Below are 21171 nucleotides of genomic sequence, written 5' to 3' on the forward strand. Positions count from 1 at the left end.
TCCTCTTTTGACTTTGCAAAGCAAAGCACACTAAACACCGAATAACTATTTTAAGAGACAATCAATTTTCCCAATGTCTTTCTGCCACAGGCAGGCCAACAATTATGGTTAACTCAATGGTTATACCATTCTGTGACTGTCTCAACATTCCTCAGAGTGTGAATTCAAGCAAACAACAAATTTGTTACGTCCGAACAACTCAGACAACTCCATCTACCAGGTAAATTTGTCATTTCTGAAGCTAAGCAGACTCATCGTCTCCTCAGACTCTGACACACTGCAGCAGCTCTGTCTGAGGATGAAGGAAAAGGCTCTGCTGGCACACAAAGGACTTGTGGTAACGTACCATTTTTCCTCCCTTCCCCCCAAACTCAGTTCTCATATTTGGATTACTAACTTCTGGATTGCTGGGCTTCAGTATCAGGTTTCAGGATGTAATTACCCTTACAAAAAATGAAGGGAAAATGCTTCAGTCTTTTTATTTTCCATGCATAAGCTAGAACTTATGGTGAAATCATTGCTGTAATAGGACAAAAGAAAATGTTTCCATGAAAAAAACCTTCAATAAAAAGGTTTGGTTCATATAGATTACAGGCTGACAGAAGAGGATTAAGAAAATACAAATTTAAGAAACATTCTCATTTTAATAAATATTTTTATACTAAGGTTACTCTATCCAAAATATCTTTGTAAAATAAAAAATCTACATTAAGTTCATGCCACCTGGAAACGACACTTCTAAATACATAAACCAGAACTGAACGCACATTTTTCAGGTCTTTTGAAAACACTCCATTTTCTCGTTCCTTATGCAACTGTAAGTACTGAAAGAGAAATTTCCAGCTGTGCCTTGTCAGCCTACGGACCGAACGTATTGTGCTGCTTTTCATTTTGCTTAACTGGGGTTTTTAGTTCTCCGAGTAACAGTATTAGCTGATTCTCTGCAGACAGAACAGAACAGCGCGTTGTCCCCAGGGAAAGAAGCTATTTCAGACTTAACTAAGGAATCATCTAACATGTTTCAACAACCCCTACTGTTTCTCTGTTTGTTTTAAAGATATCAGTGTGATTTTGTTTCATTTGCAACTGGAGACTAAATGACACCAAGCAGAATCTCCTGTTAGGTTAGATTACAAGGTAAAATGTTTTACATTTTAAATTACTGCTTAAAGTGTGGTGTTGAATGGCTTAAACTACATGTTAACTTTGCAAATATGTATGAAATAATATTAGCTATTTTTAGTAATACTGAACATAAATGCTTTTCTAGCTTAAGTATGCAATACCAGTTGATTTGCTTTGTGTTTGGTGTGAATGTTTGCCACACACTTCAAGCTTAAACTAACTGAAAATGCAATTAGCTTTGCTGGTATGGCTAAATGTAACTCATTTCTGTGCAATCAATTTAAAGGAGAGTATGTGACAAATCTTGGTAAATCACTTTAACCCCTGTGTATCTTGAGAAATAACCATGACATTTTAGAAAGATGCTTGAATTTAGACCGGGTCTCAGTTCAAGACTATCTTTAGATAAAGACAGATTATTTAATAAATTCTGATATTCTGGTATTCTAAAGGATCACTGGTTTAAAAATTAACTATTTCTATTACCATAACAACAAAATAACAGTTACTGAACTTATTGAAGATAAACATTTTAAAAGATGCAGACTACTGAACGTACATGATAAAAGTAAAGGTTTTAAAGATGCTTATGCATATCATGCATGATCTAAACTTTTATGGGTAAAATCAAAAAGGTATAGCAATGCAGTCATGTTGAGTGTGTCTGGCAACATGAAAATGGAGCAATTTGAATTTATTAGCTGTCTATAATCTTATTTTGAAACCTAATCTTTTATTACAAAAGTCTTATAAATTGAACAGGTTGAATTGTCAAGTTAAAAGTTGGCTGGCACTATACTAAATACAACTTCCTGATAATAATCTGAGGATTCTGGACACGGTTATAAAAGGCCCAATGCATTTAAGGCCCTTTTCTTGTATGATATTCACAATTTTGGTTTAAAATGTGAGCCACCACTTATTAAATAAGCCAATGAAATAAATGTAGAAATGTAGCTCAGTATTTTGCATACAAGGAACACCATTTGGTTTTAAGTAGGAGTATTAAGTTTTCAGAACAGAAAAGCTGACTTAGGGTGAAAATATGTGATATGAACAGGAGGGCTAGCCTAAAAGACATTCCCTTGGGGAGGGTGCTTTTTGTTTTTGTTTTAAAATTTGTTGTCATAATATTTTATGAAGGCAATTTTCACTCTATAATAATTGGATTTTAAATATAGTTTTACTATTTATATTGCAAATACTGCAAAACAGGAAAATATTTAGACAGTTTGTACAGTAAATGTAATGTAACTCACATTGTATTTTTCCTGACTTAAAAATACCTATATTGAGAATCGAAAAGCATTTCAGTAATGTCACTATAAGACTCGTCGCAGGAAGAAATGGTTAAATATTAAAATGAACTAAATGTAATGTACCAATATTGCTACTATGTAGCTATGGTGTTATTACAAAGTGTACTATAAAAATGTGACCATAATTGAGATGTCACTAACTCAACAGAATGAATACAGATGTTCAAGACTTTTCTTTGTATGCTCAGTTTTCCCTAAGGGCTCTTTATGCTTTTCATTCAAACACATGGAACAGAAGTTTAATGTGTAATTTTATAGTCAGTCATTACCATACAAGAAAGTTAGAAACCAAAAATATTAGGTCATCTGTCCTGCAAGATGATGTACCAAGAAGCAAGCACTTCCTGAAAAAGAACAGACATCACCAATGCAGAGTACAGGCTTCTCCATCTATTTCATATGTTAACTAACAATAATTTCTTTACATAAAAAGTCAGTGTACAGTCTATACAGCATTTTTGGAATAATTGTTTTCTCATGGGTAGAAGGTGACGTGAATAAACTCAAGTCTAGATTGTTTTCATTACATGGGAATTTGTGTGAGACACCTGGATTTCAAGTTCCCTTAACAGTGGGGATACAAATATTAGCTTACCTTAACAAAATTCTGTAAATAAATATATATTTGCTATAATATTTTAAATTTAAAATAGTTGAACACAGAAACCATAATATTAGGAAAACATCAAACCATATTGTTTTTAAGCTTATTTACTACCAACTTCCCATTTAAAAACAGAATACGAGAATTATGCTGTAGAAAGCATCAAAAAATATGCAATCACATGCCTTATGTTAAAGAAAAGTTAGGCAACTTGTAATGAAAAACTTGACCGTTTTCCTTAATCAGAAAATACCAAGATGTATAAACTTCTAAAAAAATCTTTCAGGCAGAAAGCTCAGGTTCTTAAAGTAATACAAAGTAAGTATTACCACAACATAAGTAACTGTAAGACTAACTCCAAAGAGAAAGACTAAATATAAAGCCTGGCTGACAAACATCAAGATAAAGCAATTTTGAATCCCCTTTTGACTTCCTTAGACAAAACTAATGGACATACTCTAAGCTTCACCTTGGACACATCACTAATTCTCAACATCACAAGAACAACAGAACCTTTAGTCTCAGTTAAATAGGTTCCAGGACAGAGTTCCCTTTCGGAAATAGTAATGCCAAGAGAGCTATGAAAAAGCATTAATAACTTTGGGTATGCATGCAGTAGTTACCCCACTGGGATAGCCATTGCTTGATATGGTTTCCATGTATACTGCTGGATCCTGACTGCTCTGTTCTGGAATGCCACCTATTGGTGACAGTAAGTGTAATGTAAACATTACAATGTATGTAGGAAGGTTCAAAATATAGAGACATACTCCGTTTCTTGGAAAGTAAATGCAGAACACAACCCATTACAGATTGCCATTTCTAGACTACCTACGCAGAACTAAGATTCCATTAAACACAAGGATGGCTAGAAGTGGAAGCAAAAGTACATCTCTTTTCATCTATGGTGACAAATACATTGCATAGAAATGATAAACCTAGGGCGCATTTGGAGCAGAATATCAAAAAAGAACTATGCATTTTTCTGTTACTTTGCCATTCCCAAGTTCAGAAGTTACAACAACCTGGAAGAAATACTAGGAATCAAAAAAATGCAGAAACACTTCACAGCTCTCAGGAGCACCCTTTCTGGAAGCAATAACAATTGCTAAACTACAAACGCCTCTTGGCACTGCAAATGTACAGATTCAACTCCTAAATGCAAAGGTAGTACCTCTTTAGCTGCAGGATTGATAGAAAAAGATACAGTTTCATACTCAGTTTGACTCATTCAGCAGTCAGCTGATAAAATATCCTTCTATCCAGTGGTACACTTGAATGGTCAGAGAACCACAGAAGTAAAGTTGCTTAAATGAGCTCTCATAGGGCAATTTATTTCCAAGAGGAAACTTGCTTACGCTGACCTACCATGCATTGGTCCACTTGCTTTAAAAAGTGCAACATTTGTCTGACACAACACTAAAAGCTCTCTAGATATCTAATTTTCTTCTTTCCCATTCTAGGACATTTTCCGAGACACACGAAAGCATGCAGGCTTCATCATTTGTCTACTGTTTGCTGCTTGTCTCTCTGTGTATTGATTTTTCTCAAAATGAACCTAGTGCAGTTCCTAGGAAGCAAAGGAGAAGAATGCGCAATGGAGGAGCAGGGAAGGGCTCCACTGCCCAGCGCAGGTCCCTGAGACAGCCAAGGATGAAGCTTCCAGCTCCGGTTGCTGTAGCACCCAGCATACCTCTCATTAATATCGATGACGGTGTTATGGGAGTATTTGACTCTCTCATAGGTTTGGGTGGACATGAATCTAGTTATAGTGTCTTACCAGGTAAGAATTAAACCCCTCTGCTACTTAGAGTAGACAAATACCTTGCAGACTAATTTTTTCTCTTGATTTCAAATGAAACGTAAAATCCTGAAAGCTTTATGTTATCTCTATTTGCAACACAGAGTGAAACAAAACCGATTACCTTTTGCTAAAGTAACTCTGTTGCCTTTTATAATAACTCCATGTCTAGCATATGATGCTTTTTAATGATCTATGCTTAAGCATTACAGATAATCCTGCTTTGCCATGTAAAAGTAAATTCTCTGCAAATTGTCTGCATTCTCCCTTCATTATATCTAATTCAAATTTTGCTGGGATAGTATTTTCATAACTTCAAATGTATAGCAAGTTTGAAGGCCCTTTTGGAGAATGTCTTGCTCAATATCTCCAAAGTCAATTGAAGCCCTAACACCAATGACACAAGTGTTATTTAAAATGAATTAAGGTCTTGAATTTTTCTCATGTTTAAAAAGCGACATTCAAACTATGTCTACATGCAGTAGATTGGGAATAATTATTTATTTTGTAAATAAATCAATAACATAGTAATAGTTGCAATATGAAGGTTACATTACAAACAAATGTTATATTTTGAGAAACAAACAAAAAAACCACCATAATTTCATTGGTCTTTACTAAAGCCTACCTTAGTAATTTTAACATGACTCTCTACAGTCTCCTCAAGGAATGCAAGACAAGAAAGAAATTGAAAATTTATATATGTAAGTATCTTTATGGTCCTTAGCACAGAAAAGGGACAGAACACTCTTGCTCTACAACTTTCGTTTGCAGACATTTTCAACATTACAGATGGGAAATTTGGACTCACAAAACAGGAAATTAAGGCTCAGCAAGAGTCTAAAAACCAGACATCTGTTGTAAAGATAAAAAATTCTGAATACTACTATAAATATTTTTAATGTTGAAAACCTAGTTACTAACCAACTGAAAAATCATTGAGATATTATAATGCTTCATTTCTTTTCATAGAAAGAAGTTCAAAGGTTGAAGAACAGACACTGGGATGTTGTGAAAGACCATTATAGGGTCATGTCTGCTCTATAGCTCAGGAATATAAAGGCTTCCATTGCAGCACTAAAGGATCACACACTGAATAAAAATACCATATGCAATTTTATGAATAAGAAAGCCCTGGCTACCTCTTCTCTACATAAAATGATAATAATCTAATTTCATAAGCAAAATCCAGGCTTTTTTAAGTGTATCACACACAGGAGGCACAACCGCTATGTTAATAGGTCTCAACTTTACGGCAAAACATATTTTAGTCATATTTTCCTAACGATTACTATTTGTTGCAAGTCCGTACTTTCAAAAAGGATGAACCATTTCATAGTTTAATAGTTTAAAGTAAGGGAAACTAGAAAAACTCTTAACTATATCATGTCTAGTGTATACTACAGTATTGCTCTTCTAATATATAATGTCAAACTTTCATTTAAAATATATATATATTAAACAGAGGAAAATGCCACATAAATTGCATACACTTTATGTAAGATATTCCAGTTTCTCTGACAGAGACCATCAGTCATGCTGAAATAATGCATAGTCCCCCCCAGCCACTCCCCATTTTTTTCTTTCTATCTGGACTTGCATCCAAAAGCTGAGCTAAAACCACTGAACTCATTTTATTTGGAACCTCATGCTGGATTTACACCATATTTCCAAAGGTTAAAAGTCCTGTGCTTATATGCCAAACACTTCAACCACAAGGTATTTTTTAGTCTAGCTTTTAAAGTTCAAAATTTTTGCAAGTTAATGTCAGATTTGGAAAAAACAGAACCTATTAAATAATAGAACACTATTATTAATCATGCTTCAAAACAGAAAAAAAATGCAATCCAAAACCCAGAACTGAATTATCATTCTTCTAGCTACTTATTCTGCTGTGAGTAGCCTAAATAAACAATCTACACATACCATTTGCAGGATGCAAATTAAGAGCTTAAAGAGAATTTTAATGGCAACCAAAGATCTCTCTTTCCTCCACATAAAATTCATGTGAACTCACTTAAATTAAATCAAAGAGTTCACCGCAGCATAAGGTAATTTACAGTTGTTTGTCCTTTACAGACTAAATAAAGTTTGCCTTTTAAGCAGAGCAGAATTAGAAGTATGCTGTTGCACTATTTCTAATATGTTTTAAATGTCACTTCTCTCTACTCAATGAATAAGAAGTTTAAGGAGCATCTCAACCCAGTCTTTAGTCCGTCTTGTATACGAATTCCAAAGGAAGGACTGATAGCAGTTCCACAAAGCAATAAAGGGGTACCTTCTTTGCCTGTGAGCACACACGCTTGTTTTGTCTTTTAAGTAACACTCATGCACACAGAAAACAGAATAATTTGTTAGAGAAGTGGGCAGAGGCCAAGTCCTGCCATCCCATATCTTTATGCTTATTCAGACAAGATTTGCACCAATTTCAGATATAGTCCAGTAGCCCAAACAAAATAAAGAATTGAAGGAAGTACAGAAGAATTTCCATCTCAAGCCAAATATGTTCCCCAGAAACAGCTGACATTTTATTGTTTAACATGAGAAAGTGTAGTGTCTTTTTGTTTCCTTTGGAGATCATTTGAAAGAAACACAGTGGCTTACTGACAAGTACATAAAAAACAGAAGTCTGGATCCAGCAAACAGCAGGATTATAGATACCTGGGTAGAGTTGGCAAAGACAGCCAACTAACATTTGGTGTGGGCTAACTCATCTCCTCCCTCAGTTAATATGGCTTGAGTGGATCAGAGCACAACTTTATGCTGCAGAAACTATATATACATAACCTGGACTTACTAGACCTTTGAAAAACACAGGACATAACTGTTGAAAAGTTTCCTTTTTCCCCTTTCTATCATCCAATCTTAGGATGATGCTGATAATTAATATTTATTTTAGAAAACAAGTTCATGTCCAATGGGAATATTTTTGTTATGAAATTAAGACCAGAACTGCCTTGAAGGACTTTGCAAAATGCTATATTTTGAGTTAAACATTAATATCAGAGACACATGTAGTTCAAGCTTTTATTTGAAGCAAATCAGTATAATTTTTGTTAGGATATTTAGAGACTCTCCTGCCCATTCTCCCTTTACAACTGAGCAACCAAGCAGGAAGCAGGGCAGGTGGTGTTAAAACTACCTCTGCACACAATCCTTCTAGTGACAATGCCTGTCTCAAATGAAAGCCTCTTGCACGTAAATTCCATTGAGATAAGAATTTTCGACTGTATTAGACAATCTTTATACTGGCTGAAGGAGAAAGTCAAACCATCCTTAGGAAAAGAGCAAAAATTTTCTTTAATTTGCCCTTTCCAGCACATAATGTAGAAGTGGTTTGTCAGCTTGAAATGAATCCTTCAGCAATGCATTCTTACAGCAGTCAGGCAGAAAAAAAGGAAGATGTATAAAGTTGTTCACCAGGTTCAGAGGTATGCTTGCAAATAGCATCTTACTAGCCATTACAGGGCAGACTTTACTTGCATTGTCTATGAACACTCACTACGAAGTGAATATTGACACCTGCCCGGTTCCTCAGAGCCTTAACAAAAATTTCTCATGTAGTGTGCAAGACATTAGTAAAGATGTCCCTTCACATGAGAGAGGCAGAAAGGGACCTGGAAAAATAATTCTCAAGTTCTGTGTGATTCATTTTAATGTCATAGTAATGAAGAAATTTTCTTCTTCTTTTTCAACTGTACCTATGCATGACTTTCAGCGACCTTCATTTCTAAGAATGGAGAGGAAAGAGGAGATGTCATGCACAAGTCCCCCGGAAACTCACCATCCAGATTTAGTTTTCCCATGTTAAGAAACTCTCTGAATTTGAATAATTTGGGAGTTTTTCTAAAAGATGAAGCTGGTAGGGGTCCTCATCAATTGGCATAACTATTACAACAACTGCCTGAAACAGTGGGAGCAGACAAACAGAGATTAGAGAATACTCATTAACTGAAGACAATGCTATCAAGAAAAGTAAGGAATAAGGATATGATACTTAGAATGGAGTGTATTTTGTGTTTTCAAAACAAGAACTAAATAGTAGTGCTTATTTTCAAAGTTTTGATGTAAGACTCTGTTGTTTTTATTTCTGTTTAAGCTTTCTATTTATTTTTCTTAGGAAAAAAGGGTCAGTGCACAGCTAATGGGATGATTATGTTTGATAAAGCTGTCTGGTCTCCCAAGCCCTGTGTGACTTGTCTCTGTTCAAAAGGAGAAGTAATCTGTGATACAGCTATGTGCCACCCTTTGAAGTGTCCAAAAACTATTATACCTCCAGGAGAATGCTGCCCAGTTTGTTCTGATACTGGTAAAGTACATCATAATATTTTTACTGTTTCTAACCTAACTCAAGCAAAACCTTACATAAAAGTTACACTTAATATTATCAGGTACTACTAGCTACCCATTATATAGTTACAGAGAAAACAAGCCCTGAATTATGTGGAAAGAGCAGGTCTAGATGAGTATGAGTTGATATTTAGAAAGGTAATTATATATATATATATATATATATTTTTATTTTTTTTTTGCATCTTTTCTCCTACATTTATAAAAATTTACTAAATATACCAAGAAAGAACATCTGGTTCCATTTTATATCCCACTTCCATTCACAAAAGATTCTAGCCAGGATACTAGCCACTATTATTAATATAGCATCAAGTCTAGAAAGTATTTGTTAAAAGCGTAAAAACACATGCAGCTATTTGATATAAATCAAGAGGAGAAAGTTAAGCGGAACAAGAGGATGACAATCATGCTTGTGCTTCAAACAAATTATACAAAAGTGTTATTTTTAAAAATAAAAGAAACAGAGGAGATAAAGATAAAATGTGATTTCCTTCCACTTGTTCCCAATACTCTCCATCTGCAAAGTACTAAACCTAACCTCCTCTTATTGTCAAGTTATTATTCAGCTTTCTTTTTTTGTGTGTATGTCTAACACACACACAGAGAAATGTACTGAGGCAGGACAGAAATTAACTGTAGAACTAGAAATGATGTTGCTTGAAACATTTCAACTCCATTTATTAAACTTGCCCTGTTACACTAGTAAAAGCTGCACTTTGGCAATTGGGTTAAAACATTTCCCTGGTTACCTCTACACCTAGAGCCATCTCTACACTTGGCAGTCCCTTACACAGGAGAACATGCAATAGCCTTTGTGAATTTTATTCAAATTACCTTCCTCCTACTCCCAGACATACTTTTTCACTTCTCTAGACCTCTGCATCAAAGCCAAAAAATAATAATTATGCTAATGCAAAAAGGAAGGCAACAAAGGCTACATTCAATTCTTTCCGCTTTTTTTTTTCTTTTTCTTTTTTCCCTATAGTTGCAGAGGGTCATACCCACCCACAAAATGTTTTTCTTGGTTGGCTTAATCATTCATCAAAGTCTGACTCTTCTGTCAAGCAGCAATATAACACCATATTTTCATTCTTTCAAATCATATTCTAAGGGAAATACTACTCTTCTACAGTTACTGTTTATTTTTATTTTTATGTGAAGGGAACATTGTTTACTAAAACTTTAGTTTCATACCTTCTCATCAGACTTTTTTGTTTGTTTGTCTGTTTTATTATTATTCTCATTACCTGGTCAGCTTCTTCATTGGATTCAAATATTATTTCACTGGATGATATAACTGAGTTGTCTGGTGATTCTCCAGCACCCAATGACCTTGACAACCCCAATGTTCTGCCATCAGCACATACTCAAACTGAAAAAGATGAACTGCTCAGAACAGAAGTGGTAGAGTTTAAAGACAAAGATGTTCATAGGAAGGATGAAAAGAAAAGAAGAAGGAAAGGCAAAAAAAATCGACATAAGCATAAAGTGTATCAGAAAGAAAAGAGGCCTATCACAAGAAAGGATGAAGAAAGAAGGCTATCATTTGAAGAGGAAGACCTACAACTTCAAAAAGAAGAAATAAAGAAAAGGGAAGAAATAAGAACAAGAGTGAGAGATACAGAGGAAGAACAGTATGAAAGTGATGAAGATGATGGTACTTTCGGAATGCCATCTCGTTTCCCCATTCCTATTCCACCTATAGAAGCTCCTCCTTTGCCATCTGGATGTTCCACCTCAGAATCCACAGTAAGCTGTATTAATGCCAAACTTACACAAATACCACCCATCACAGATCCAGATCTCACAAGTCTAGATCTTACAGGTAATTAGTGGGTCTTCTTATTATTTTTCTCTCTAATTAACATTAACCATTCTCAAATCCACTCAGCAGTAGCATTAATATATAACAATTTCGTATTGTAGAAATTTATTAATAATTTTACAGCTGAGTCTAACACAATAAAATTTCAAGTTTTTTTTTTTTATACTAGAGGTTAAATAGTAATATAAACATATCTATCTATAAATATTTTATATAATACAACTATTTCTGTTATATATTTTTACATGTACAGTACTACACAACTCAATACATACTGTAACTCAAACTGTTTTCTTGAATTCTGTCCCAGGAAACATTATTACTACTATCTCAGATGAAGCATTCAATGGGATACCTAATTTGGAATGGATTGATTTGAGTAAAAATAATATTACCTCTTCTGGCATAGGTTCACATGCGTTCAAAGTAAGAAAGTCTAACTTTTCTGTTATCCAATGACTGAATATTATTACCTGAAGGAAAGTTTTCCAGTTTTAAGTTTCTGGATCTAAAACAGTTTACACCTAATACATATAACCACAGTATAATTACAATACAATTAAACGTGGTTATTTCAAGAAATTACTCTTGCGTTCAAGAACAGCCAGAGATTTTTGAATGACATTAACCAAGCATTAAATGTTAAATAATCATAAGTAAGAAACACCGGCTGGTACTGCACTGCTACTGAAAAATCTTCAAAATCTTTGTGGTTAATGTAATGGTAACTGATCATGCTGTATGTTTAACCATGTATGTTAGACCTTGATAATCTGCATTCTCTTCTTCATCCTTATAATTAAGATCCTGAAAAAGCTCAAACGCTTGTATTTGGATGGAAATATGCTGGTACATATTCCCTCTAGATTGCCATCAACTTTGGAAGAAATAAAAATAAATGACAACCAGCTCCATGCCATTGATGAAGATGCCTTACAAGGTATTCAGAAAGATAATATTGATCATATGAAAAGATAACACTACATCTGAAAAGCAGACTGTTCAACCAAATGCATCTGACTGGATATAACCAGAAAAATAATTACTAACTTTAAGTTTTGTGTTTTCAAAAGGCATCAAAAGCTGAAAGACTTGCATGACTGAGTTTTTTAAAATTGCATTTTTCCTTCTTATACAACTGTTACTTTTTCCAATAAAGTTATATTTAAAGTTTCTAAGTAAAAGTTGAAGTATGCTGAAGATATGTACTCTCCTGACCCATAACCTGATCGCTCTGTGTCAAATAACACAATCAGAGCAACCCATGATCATTTTAAGTCAAACTAAATGTAGGCTGATAAATGATCCATGTCATAATTTGACTACTTTTTGCTCCCTTTCCTCTGCTGCCAAAAGGGTCCCCATGGAAACAGAATCAGTTTAGTGATACAGCTCTCTATGGAGCAATAAAAATGCTTGAGCTGAGACAAAGGAAATGTAGGCCAAAGGAGTAACAAGAAACTTTCAGTTTTTGTAATGATTGGATTGTACTGTTAGGAGGAACAATATAAAGCTTCTGTAAAAAACAAACAAGCAATCAAAAAAACCCCACAGTTATGTGGTTTATGTGTGAATGAGGAAATAAGCATTATGAAATAGTATTTCTTGCTTACGTGTACTGAGCAACACTGCTTTCTTCTGAGACCTACATTGGATGGCTGAGATCTACATGATCGTTTCCTTTGGAAGGTGGAACAGTGTAATCTGTGAAGGGTTCTCAACACTTGGTACAGTAAGTGGTTGAAAGGAGTCAGACAGGGGAGGGAAGGAATGACTAAGAAAGGGTAACATCCACTGTCACGTAAGTGACGGGAGACCCATGGGGATCATTGGGCAACTGCACAAAGGTCAGTGCCAGCAGACACATAGCCTGCGTAGAGCCAGCAAGGCCTAAAGGACCTGTAAGAACTAGCCCCAGTTCTTGCAGCTGCCTTTTTCGTTCTGAGTAGGAGAGAAAACTATAAATAAGAAGCCTCTATTAAATCTCTAAAATTCTACAAACTAATCAAAACTAATTCTATGACTATGAGATAATGAACTAAAACCCTTTTAGGAAAAGGCTACATTTTTTTATTACTGTGAACTGATTATATTAATGTTTAAGATGCTTTAATACGAATTAACTAGATATGAGATGGCATTCACTAACAGGAATTCCTACTTTTTTTTTTTTTCCCTCCAGATTTAAAGAACCTGGTCACCTTGGAATTAGAAGGAAATAAACTTAGTGAAGCAAATGTCAGTCCCTTGGCCTTCTATCCTTTGAAAAGTCTCTCTTATTTGCGACTGGGAAGAAATAAATTCAGAATTATCCCACAAGGTCTTCCCACTACTCTTGAGGTAAAAACCAAACCAAACCAAACCAAAAAAAAGCAAGCTTTATTTTCCAGCCATACTTATCATCCTTTTTACTGCTTTACTATCATCAGGTGAAGATTAATTTTAATTTTATATATTTGTTTCTAGTTATACTAATTCTTATTCCTAAATTTTTCTTTACAGAAATTTACTTAACACCAACTTTATCCCAAACAGTGTCTCTCAAGTCTGAATTTCTCTAGTATACTCTCACAAAATAGCGTAGCCTGCAAGAAAATTTAAGAAAACTATCAGTCCTGTTTGTTCAGTCACACAGCATAATGTTCTAGTGCAAAAACATTGTTCACAAGATAGCAACAATAATCATCAGAGAAACAGAAAACCTGTTTCATAATGAAGGACTGAAGGAACCAAGATTGTCTAGGTCTGGAAGGGAGAGAAAACCAAAAAAGCTCCTTTCATGCCTATACCTAACCATCCTTTTCCTTTTTTGACAGATTTAAGTCTCATTTTTCCTGCTTTTCCAAATCTTTGCTAAGTTCTTCCTCATTTGGGGATGAGGGGCTGAACAGGTTTCTTCCCTGAGCAATTTCATCCTCCCTTGATTTTTAATCAAATAATTTCTTCTTTTGGTTCTCTCCTATCTCCTTCCTCTGCCTAGAATTTGAACTTAGATTTGTTTTGGATTTTGTTTGTTTGTTTTGATTTATCTATTTGTTTTATTTAAGGACAAGTGTGAAAGATATTTTCCCCCTCTTCATTCTCTGTATAGTTTCATTTGTAACATACCTCAGTCTTCTCTTCAAAGATCATTCTTGCTACCTATTATTTTCATGATCTCTCTCAATTCTGTCTTTCCCTTTCTTCTTCCTGATTTCAGTGTCCTCGTATTTATTTCTTTTTATTCCTGGAACCATCCATAACCTGAAATGTGAAGGGAAAATACAGAAAGCTAGCTCTAGCTACACCAGCAATATCTTTCTAGCAATATCTTCTGCTGCAGCTACTGCCTGCAACTTTTCTTTGGCCTAATGTTCTCCACTTCCCATTCACTCACATGTTACAGGTTTCTTTTTTTTGACTGACTTGGTCCCTACAGCAAACACCTGACAAGTTTTTCTATTTGCTCATATGCTTTGGCAACGTCTAATTTTAAACCAACAATTAATAAGCATACAGACAATGAATTTCAGGCTAAGAAGTCACTTTTCTCTTTTCCCAAGGCCCTCCTCTGCAGCCCTTAAATTGTATTTCAGATCCTTCATAAACTTTGGTCATTGTTCCTTTTTTTTTTTTTCATGTCACATTTATCCGATGTTACAAGCCATTATCAGGTAGTTAATCTTTGCTTTTGTAAACCACAGTTTTGATACATTGCAGACTCACAGCATTAAGTTTTGTAAAACACTGACATTGTATTTTGCTTACACAAATTTTCTTTCCAAATGCTCTTATAGGAGTTATACCTTGAAAACAATCAAATTGAAGAAGTATCAGAAATTTGCTTTAACCATACAAGAAACATAAATGTCATTGTGCTAAAGCATAATAAATTAGAAGAACACAGAATAGCACCTTTGGCTTGGATAAACCAAGAGTAAGTAAGAATCATTTAAACTAATTTTATTTTTCTCTGTTATCCATAAGACAGATAATGAAATAAATATTTAGACTTTATTATTTTAACTTGGAATTCTGTTTATCTTTTGATTTGACAGTCTCTTTTAACTATTTTTTCTTAATTTTCCTTTGCTTAAATTGTATAATCTAGGAAATATTCAGTCAGCTTTAAAACAAAAGTGATCTTATACCTCAAACCTGTACCATATTAACATAGAAGTGTAGATATTTTTTCTGACCATCCAAACAAATAATTAATATTATCAATAGTACTCCATACAATTATATGATAATTTTGTATTAATACATTATCTCAGAGGTAATTTTAAGATAACTGAATATTGTGCTAGTATTATTTCCCATTAGATTAAAAAATACAGAAGTAAATAAGTAAATAAGGGAGGACTGTGCAGTCCCATTACATAAGAGTAGAATACAATGTGAGAGCAGAATATAAGCAGAGCTGGCAGTAAGAATGAAAGAAGCAAAAGACTGCACCACTTTTGTTTCTTCTGGCAAACACACATATAAACTAAAATATTCAACTAGAGCAGACCTGGCAAACATGCATTGTCTGCTCTCCTCATTTGCTAGTTATCATTCTGAAGCTTTAAAAATAGCTCCAATGATACCAGCTCTGTTGAGTACTTAGCACATATCACAATATATACCAATATGGGTTTTGGGAGGCATAAGGATATTAGCTGAGCATCCATGTGTCATCAACCATCCAAATCTTCAAAATTTAAGAAGTGGGTCATGTTGCAGAGACAATGGGACTATTCTGACTAAAATAAGACTACTGTCCAAATCACTCTTCTGTTCCACAAAAGTTAATGCTACTTAAAATCTCACTGCTTAAAGCACATGGAATACTCAAGTAGTTTCTGTGGAAAGGGTGTGTTGAACTACACAGTGTATCTTGCCATAACTTATCAGCTGCAGTCCTAGCAGTTGGTTTCTAGATTTGTAAACTGCTTAAAAGAACACACTGCTACTAACAGCTGCTTTCAGCTCTGTGAGGGAAGCAATCTGGAATGCTTCTAAAGCAGCCATTCACATAACAATTCAGTTTCAGATGGGCTTTAGAATAACATTTAAAAATCCATGTCAATGGTATGAATGGCAAATTCCCAAGCTTAACATGTACATTCTAGGGTCACTTATGATTACAATTCTGCAATGCTTATCAATCACAAACTAAGCCCAAGTTTCCTCTGTTCAACCCCATCTCTACTCATTACTGTAGATTTCCTCCTGTCAACAGAAATCATTATGCTTGACTGATAATTAATGACTTCAATTCTTTCTGTTCCCAGAGTAATTATATAGACAATGTTCCATCAAATGCATTCTGTTCCATTAACAGAAACAAATTTCTCTTTTAAAAGAGATTTTTTGTGAATTTCTGTGTTACCATGTTAAAAGCATTGTTTTATAGAGACTGTAGAATTAACAACACAGTACGCTATAATGTTTCCATCCCATTTTCTTTCTCCTTTGATGCAGGAACTTGGAATCAATTGATCTCTCCTATAATAAGTTGTATCATGTTCCTTCCTATCTGCCAAAATCCTTACTACACCTGGTACTTATAGGAAATCAGATTGAAAGGATTCCAGGATATGTCTTTGGTCATATGAAGCCAGGGCTGGAGTATCTCTACCTGTCCTTCAACAAACTCACTGATGATGGAGTTGATCCAGTATCATTTTTTGGAGCATATCACTCTTTGAGAGAGTTGTTTTTGGATCACAATGAATTGAAGTCTGTACCTTTTGGAATTGAAGAAATGAGAAAATTACGTTTTCTAAGACTGAACAATAATAAAATAAGGTAATAGGAAGCTTTTTGTTACACTATTGGCATTAAAATAAAAGTTATATGACATGTTTTCTTTTAAGGACTTTTAGTAACTCCTTTATTTTTTAAAATTTGGAGGAGGAGCTAAATCCCAGGTCTTCCACTGCAGCATTACTTCTGCACATAATAGGAGAATAATGTGGTTTCACCCTCCCTCCTAGCTCTAAAAAAACGCTCACAGAGATGCCGAGCACCAATTCTCTCCAGAAAATCTCTCTGTAATACTGCTGGGACCCACTAGGGCAGCTCCTGTTGCATAAGGCACAGCAAAGCACCAGCTTTTTCTGCTCTTGGGTCAGAGACCAAACAGATTATAAAAAAAACTGGAAAGAGTTTTCAGCTGTTTATGACCACTGAAAGTGTCTTATCAGTACTTTTCAGTCAGCTGCAGCTCTGAAGTCAGACATTTTTTCTGTTTCATTTCCACTGTTTCCAAAACAGAGGAATGATAGATGAAGGATCTTATGTATGTTATACAGTAAGTTTCATACTTTCATACAACTTGGCAATACTTTTCTCAGGAAAAGGAATTATATGGTATAAATGAGAAAATGCAAGGAGAGAATTTAAGAAAGAATGATCTCCAAAGCTCTTAAATAAATATCTTAGAAAATTTAATTTACTGAACAACATTTTCAAATCTTAATAAATCATATCTCTGAAATAAATTATGAAGTTATGAAGTATCTGTACTAATTAAAATATAATCCCTCCCACAATATCACAGGACGGTCCCTCCAGAACGCATCTGCAGGACTCATCCCGATGATGTCAATGACAACAGTGAAGAGGACGAGAACGAAGATTCTCGTCTAGAACACGTTCATCTTGAAAACAACTACATCAACACAAGACAGCTATCACCACATGCATTTTCGTGCATAAGATCCTATTGCAGTGTTGTTCTTAAACCACAGAAGAGTAAATAAATACCTAACTTTTGCATTGCAAAACCTCTCTCTAGACAAACAGGTTTATTTATTCTTTGCTACCAAAAGGTCTGTCTATTTCTGATCTAAACCCTTTTACTGCGATAAACTATATAGAAGACATTATTTACTGTAGTAAGGTATTGGTGCATTTCTTTATATTGTTTCATTATACGAAAGATTAAATGTAAAAATAGAAGCTCAAGACTGTCATAAATTTCTATTTCCATTTCTACTGACGAAACTTCTACTTCAACAGATGATATTGTGAACTCAGACACCCTCACATTAAATTTCAGAAGAATCATAGGATATGCTGAGTGGGAAGGGACCCACATGGATCACAGAGTCCACCCCTGGGTCCTCACCATATGCCTGAGAGCACTTTCAAAAGAGAATAATATAGCTAAACACTCAACTTGTTCCAATTTAAACTGACTAATTGAATTTAAGTCATTTTAAATGATGGTATTAGCTTTAAAAATGATACAAATGAAAATCCCTAAACTATGAACATTCAAGTAGTGCAAGGATCAAATTTCATAAAACATACCTGTTACTAGAGAAATTTCCTACACAGATTTTTTTCTCTTCCACCTGACATTTCAAGGAAAAAATACTAAACTCTTTGTTTTAGAGAGATGACCCCAGTATTCAAATGCAGAATTTGATGAGTTAGAGGAACTAATTTCTGTCTGGATTTTTTAAACAGTGTATAAATTATTATCTTTTATTATTATTATTATTAAACAAGGATGGTAGGTCCCATTCACTTGTACAATCCTTAGTTTAATCAGATTTTTATACTGTACAGGAACAGGATCATGTTGCCTATTTATATGACTAATTAGACCTCCTTGAAACTTTCAAACATCCAGTTAGTAGTTATTTGAAAACTTCTAGATAGTCAAAAGATCACACTTGTAGAGACAATATTGATACAGCAGTTTCAGGTGATTCTGTGATTTGATATTAATGTTTGCTTAGGTACACAAAGTAAGTATTTACGAATAGATCTGTATCCCTAGAAAGGAGTTCAATCTCTTGGAGAATTCAAAGGAAAGAAGCCTTTTTAATATTCTGCTCCGGTTTCAATATTACATTCTTTTTCTAAAGTGGTCTATTTTTTTTTAATAGAAAATACCTAATATTTTTCTTTTAAAGAATAAATTCCATTAAAATTCAAAGTAATTCTAGCATCTTTCATATTTATTTAATTCTACAGTACTTGTTTGAAAGAGTAGGCTTGTGATAGGAAATGATCAGAGATAACTGACAAATCATTTTTCACACAATTACTTTCCACTTGCTCTTGGGCTATTCTGTAAGGAATGAAAAAAAATTTACTCTGTTTTCTCCAGTACTATAGGCATGCCGCTTAATCTTCAGAATGGGTGGGAAGAAAGGATGAAATAGCTTAATATAGGGACTGACATTTCAAAAGGCATATAAAAACTGTAAGGAACTGCACACCATAAAAAACCTTCTAGGGATACATATCAACTACTGGATTGTAATTTTCTTCCCTTCACTCTGGAATTGAGGGTTTCATGATGCATTTCCCAAACATCCCAATCTACTTCCAGCAAATGTGCTATATAATTAGCATAAATATATCACTCATGACCACTTAACAGTGAAGGTTCCTCCCCCATTTTAACGTACTATAGACAGTCTATACAACACCTGACTTCTGTTTTCTCTGAAGCTATACAATCATGATGAAAGCAAAATTACCTTGTTCTAAGTTCTCTCTTATTCATATAAACTATTACCTGCGAGGCACATTGGTACTTCATGTGCAGTTAAAATACAATGTATCTCTTGTACGAAAAAATTCTAAGATATGCGGACTTTTGTAAAAAGATTGCTTTGGATGTTTTGTTGGTCACTAGTCATATGGTAATAATTTCTTTCTCCAGTATGTGCTTTTTCACTTTTAAGATACCATAAAAGTGAATTTTAAGCAAGTCATTTGTCTTAGATCTTTCCTCTGGTCACTTAATACAATGAGTACCAAGCTTATTTGAAGCTATGCTATGATGAGTTGTTCATACAAGAAGCACTTGATAACATAACATGACAAAGTGAAGTTATGGTACAAATACAATGCCACAGCAGTGAAACAGAGAGACTGAAGGAAAAACCTTCTGGAGACAGCACAGAACAGTAGCACAGGCAAAAGACCAAGGAGAAAGAAGTCAAGGGATGGATGTTATGTAACAAATGGATGGTTGCTCACTTAAGAAATACACGGACAATTAAACTTGATAACATTTCCATATGCCAAATGTAAGCAGTTTAAGTCTGCTCACTCTTCAAAATCAGCCACTAAATTGGAAGTGAAATGGGCTTTATAATAAAATAAATAAATCCCTCTACATTTTAAGAGTGAGTCTCAAAGAATTTTATAAACAGAATTATAACCATTTTACAGCTTGTGACAGTAAGACAGAGAAGTGACCTGACCATTCTTGGTCAAGAAAAATATGGGAACAAAGTCAGAATCTTCTGGCCACCAGAACGGTAAAAATATGCAAAGACAGCTCAACAAACAAGAAAATAGTAGTAATAAAAACCCCTACAGCTACTGTTTATTCTCTAAAATATGTTTGAGTAAATAATCTTTGCAGGCTTGCATTGTAATTTAATATACTTGAATAGACATTTAAGAATATAATATAGTTCTCTTATAGTATTATTTGTCTCAGAAGGCTCTTATAGAAATACTATGAAACACACCCTGTAATAACATTCTTGTGATATTCTCCTGGAATTGAAATAATTTGCGTGAGCCCCAGTGGCACCAATCTCTCGAAAATCTGTTAAGTCTTATAGAAGTTGACACCACCTGATCAACAAGAAGCTCAGCTGAGTTGCTTGGAGAGACTTCCCATTACTCCTAGGCAGGTGGCATAATGACTGCCAACAGGAGTTCAGTGCATGCAAACATGCAAATACTTGCTGAGAATGTGGCTGAGGAAGAAAACTGTTAAGCTGATCTTTTATCAAGTAACAATATTGAACCAAAATCAGGTTTGGGTGGATGCACAGAAGTGCTCTCATATCTCCTGTTCTCCAGATGCAGAAGTAGCTGCAGTTCGTATTCCTGAAGAGACTCAAGAGAGAATAAACTGCAGATTGCTAAGACTGCAAAGAGATGTCTCATTAACAATTTAACCATTTTTTAAAAACCATTTAAGAGAGCAAACTGCTTGGAGTAGGGCAAAAATCTGAATAAAATACTGTTAGTAATCCATAGACAAAGCTATAGACAAATGTAAGGTACATATATCTGAATACATAGGTGTAATGTGTATGTTGAAACTATGAGAGGGTAATATAAAGGCGCTAAGAGGCCAAGAACTGCAATGGTTAGGATTCAACAGCATTAGTAACTCCAAAACCACAAT

General features: G+C 34.5%; 2 protein-coding genes across 6 annotated transcripts in view; one reads left to right on the forward strand and one right to left on the reverse strand.

The window, feature by feature from the left end:
• Positions 1-21171, reverse strand: part of CENPP (centromere protein P) — a 150428-nt gene that overhangs the window by 37974 nt on the left and 91283 nt on the right. The gene's annotated exons all lie outside the window — the stretch shown is intronic.
• On the forward strand, positions 159-19732 carry ECM2 (extracellular matrix protein 2). 2 transcript variants are annotated; one of them, XM_027467667.3, is made up of 11 exons: positions 159-337; positions 1058-1137; positions 4512-4831; positions 8970-9158; positions 10458-11027; positions 11338-11453; positions 11832-11967; positions 13210-13367; positions 14804-14943; positions 16476-16802; positions 17557-19732. In XM_027467667.3, the coding sequence occupies exons 3-11, from the start codon at positions 4537-4539 to the stop codon at positions 17756-17758; spliced, it is 2133 nt and encodes a 710-aa protein (XP_027323468.2). In that variant the 5' UTR covers positions 159-337; positions 1058-1137; positions 4512-4536; the 3' UTR covers positions 17759-19732. The 2 variants fall into 2 exon arrangements, with proteins under 2 accessions (XP_027323468.2, XP_038041733.1); XM_038185805.2 differs by having other exon boundaries at positions 227-337; positions 8949-9158.

The sequence above is a fragment of the Anas platyrhynchos genome, chromosome 13 (genome assembly GCF_047663525.1).
Source record: "Anas platyrhynchos isolate ZD024472 breed Pekin duck chromosome 13, IASCAAS_PekinDuck_T2T, whole genome shotgun sequence".
NCBI classification, from domain to species: domain Eukaryota; kingdom Metazoa; phylum Chordata; class Aves; order Anseriformes; family Anatidae; genus Anas; species Anas platyrhynchos.